The 3,270-nt window shown below is 36.7% G+C and overlaps 1 protein-coding gene across 1 annotated transcript; it reads right to left on the reverse strand.

Moving 5' to 3' along the window:
- Positions 1–1,774: 1,774 nt before the first annotated feature.
- LOC104419710 (heavy metal-associated isoprenylated plant protein 43) lies at positions 1,775–2,916 on the reverse strand. The gene is made up of 2 exons (XM_010031458.3): positions 2,774–2,916; positions 1,775–2,476 (listed from the first exon to the last, which is right to left on the reverse strand). The coding sequence occupies exons 1-2, from the start codon at positions 2,856–2,858 to the stop codon at positions 2,151–2,153; spliced, it is 411 nt and encodes a 136-aa protein (XP_010029760.1). The 5' UTR covers positions 2,859–2,916; the 3' UTR covers positions 1,775–2,150.
- Between the last annotated feature and the right edge of the window lie 354 nt (positions 2,917–3,270).

Genomic DNA, 3,270 nt, shown 5'->3' on the forward strand with positions numbered 1-3,270 from the left:
TCTTGTTAATCACATAATGAAATCCAACCAGAATGTTGTTAGCGTGGAAGAGTTGACGTAGGCTTAATCTAAGTCGAACCACTATAAATTTCGTGTGCAATCTTATCTTCTCTTCTCTTAACTCTTCTTATTTAAATTTGTTGCACACTTACAGGTTATTTCATAAATATGTTCCATCTCATAACAGATTCTAAACATATACTAGAAGTCTGGTGGCTCGTTGATCAGACTATGATCATTGACTTTGCTTACAACTTATTATATTCCATATTTATTTGTCAAGACTTCTTTTAAACACCTATTCACCTCCTCTAAGTGTTCATACTGGCACTTTCAATATTAGGGTCAAATGTACAAACTATTACTTCACCTGTTTTTTTTCTTCTTATTGGTTTTTTTCCCTTGTTTTGTTTTTCTCTCATTTGGAAAGAAATTGATATCCCTTTTTGCAAAACATAATAGTTTATTCAGCAAATAATTAATAAGTTATTTTGGTCCTACTCTTAATTTAAGATTTCTTGCCTGTTTTAATTTTTTCTTCTTTAGTTAACAAATTTACCGTGTTTAACTCAATGAATTTATGACCAATAAAAAAATCAAAGAATAAATATTAAGATAAAATGTGGGGCCTTTTTTTCTTTTTCTTTTTTCTTTCTCCCATTTGGGATGAAATTGGTGTTTCCCTTTTTTTTGACACGAATTCCAAAAATAGTTTTTCTTTTCTTTTTTGGGACGAAAAGTTTGTTTTCTATATAAGAAGAACTGATGGATGTACTTGTTTGCACTTAAGGAAAGGAAAAATTTCTTAATTTCCTGCCAAAATTTAAAATTTATTCAAATTTCATAATTGTATGAAGATATTACATGTAAATACACGTGTCAGCATTTGTGTATTATGAAAGTCTTGAGTTTTTCAAGTTAAGACGAAATTCCATTACAAGATTTTAAATTTAGTAAAACGTAAATAATAAGACTCTATTAGAGATATCATAAATTTCCTTCTTTTTAGTTCTTTCAAAATTTTAAGAATGATGGAAATGATAAATTCAGCAGCAAGTCGCCTATCATTATAATCAATATCGATTCCTCTCCTATCGAGTTACAAGAGCTATTAGCATCATTGAGATCTTTCCTCACCTATTAGCAACTCAAATTTTCTTACGTCCAATAAATAGTTATAATATTACTTAGAATTCGGAGTGCTTTTTTGATGTTATAATTTGCCACTTCTGTTAGTTCCAACAAATTGATATTTATTTAAGTTATACATCCTTTGAATGTAGAATATCGACAAATTGAAAACAAGGTAAATTAAGTTAAAAAGCTACTCTAAATCTAATCAATGTTATTTTCATTCCAAAATGAAAGACAAGGGCACTTGGAAAACTTTAAAAATAGCCTAATCTGTAACGCTGGCAAAGCATAAAGCACTTTTTTTTGTTAGATATTGATGTCATTTTGGAATACCATGTTGGTGTGAAAAGGAATCATACACAAGCGGCTTTATATGCCGTTGATTTGAGAGAGTGAGTAGTTATAATTCTCAAATCAAAGGTGAATAAAACCTTTTGTGAGGAAATTCTTTTTACACTAGCGGTATATAAACAAATATTCCTAATATTGATTGATTTTCACTTACCAAACACGCATTCACAAGGGAATTGAAAAACCACTATTGTTTTAGTCCACGGAAAAAGAATGGTACATATAAATCCATCACTCAGGCTCTCCCAGGCGTGTAGAAACCCAAAGCAAAATTTGACCACAAGACAAGACACCGCATGGCCAGTTGATTGTATATGACTAACTTAAATTGGCCGGGTCGATGTAATCAAGACTGGATGTGAACTACAAATTTCATCTCGTATGCAGCTGACCCGATTTTTATATTATTCGATTTATGAGCTGGAGTATAGCTGAACTGCAACAATGATGAGCCCTAATTCTTTACTTCATTATTTTACAATCCATTCCTTTTTTAAATAACATTTGGGGGCCATCTGAAACTAAATTTGATTGGATTCCAATTATATGATCATAAGGAAGAAAAGCGCATGTTGCTAAGAAAGTAAGAATAATGTGGCTAAATGACTCCTATCTCACATCTACCAAATCTAGATCTTGGCAGATTCCCTAGTGCAGATGGGATGTCACATGATGGAGCAGGACGGATCGGGCTCTTCCCATCTCGGCGCATGGACGATCGCCATTTGCCAGCAGATGGGGCAATCGTAGGGACTGTGGATATGGGTCGCCGTCGCCTCGGGCTTCTTCTCCTCGGGCTTCTTCTCCGCAGGCTTCTTCTCTTCTTGCTTCTTCTGGCCGTCTTGCTTAGGCGGCGGAGGAGGAGGCCCGATGCTCACGACCTCAGCGTATTTGCCCGCTTTTCTTGCCTGGAGTATGACATCGTAAGGGTCCACGTCGCCCGTCACCGTCAACATTCCCTTGGAGGAGTCCACTTCGATTTTATCTACCCCTGCATTCACAAATTAGCAACCCGTTTAACCATCGCCCATAATCTAGACCAAATTTGCGAAATGAAATCACAATAGGAGACTCGAGATTCAGTTCCTTCATGTTTCAGGAGCAAAGTATCAAATAATGATGTGGAGACGGGATGGGGAAAATTAACAGGAAAAGCGAGCATTTTCTCGACTCTAACACACGTTCAAATTCCAAAATGCATCGGAATGGAAACTGTTCTGCAATTAAACAGGCAGACAAAAAGAAATCAGGGCAAGAAGGTGCATGAGATGGGGAGCTTGTAACTTACCTTCTAATGTAGAGATTGCTTTGAGGAGCTTCTTCTTGCATTTCTCGCATGGGATACTAACCTTCAAGGCTGTCTTCTTCACCATAATTAAGGATCGGATACAGTGTTCTCTCTCCCACTTCGATTACAATCTTAGAGCTCTCGAACTTGGCATCAGCTGGAGACGGTTTTTAAGGAGAGAATCTGAGCACCGGCATTAGGGTTTGAGGATCTAAATTCAAAGTGGTTCAACTCCCTTGTGATTTAGTCATAGAACTGCAATCTTTTTATAATCATATTTTGGCAAATCTTATGTCAATGAAAGCCCCCCCACAAAGCCTTGGGATTCCAACCCCCTCATCCCCGTGCCATATGACATCTTCCCCAATGTTGCGAAGTTGGATTTATGTGCTTGTCGATTGGGAGCCTGGTCAACCACCATATGAACTCGCCACCTGTTGAATTGGAGTTAAGTCCTAAGAGAGGTACTGCTCCACACAAAGAGGTTCACAAAGACC

This window comes from Eucalyptus grandis, chromosome 9 (assembly GCF_016545825.1).
Source record: "Eucalyptus grandis isolate ANBG69807.140 chromosome 9, ASM1654582v1, whole genome shotgun sequence".
Classification (NCBI taxonomy): domain Eukaryota; kingdom Viridiplantae; phylum Streptophyta; class Magnoliopsida; order Myrtales; family Myrtaceae; genus Eucalyptus; species Eucalyptus grandis.

What these genes read in the sequence shown, in the direction of transcription:
- LOC104419710 (XM_010031458.3), bottom strand. Translation starts at nt 2,858, where the DNA reads ATGGTGAAGAAGACAGCCTTGAAGGTTAGTATCCCATGCGAGAAATGC. An exon ending in AGCAATCTCTACATTAGAAG is followed by an intron (nt 2,477 to 2,773) that starts GTAAGTTACAAG and finishes TTGTGAATGCAG; the next exon opens with GGGTAGATAAAATCGAAGTG.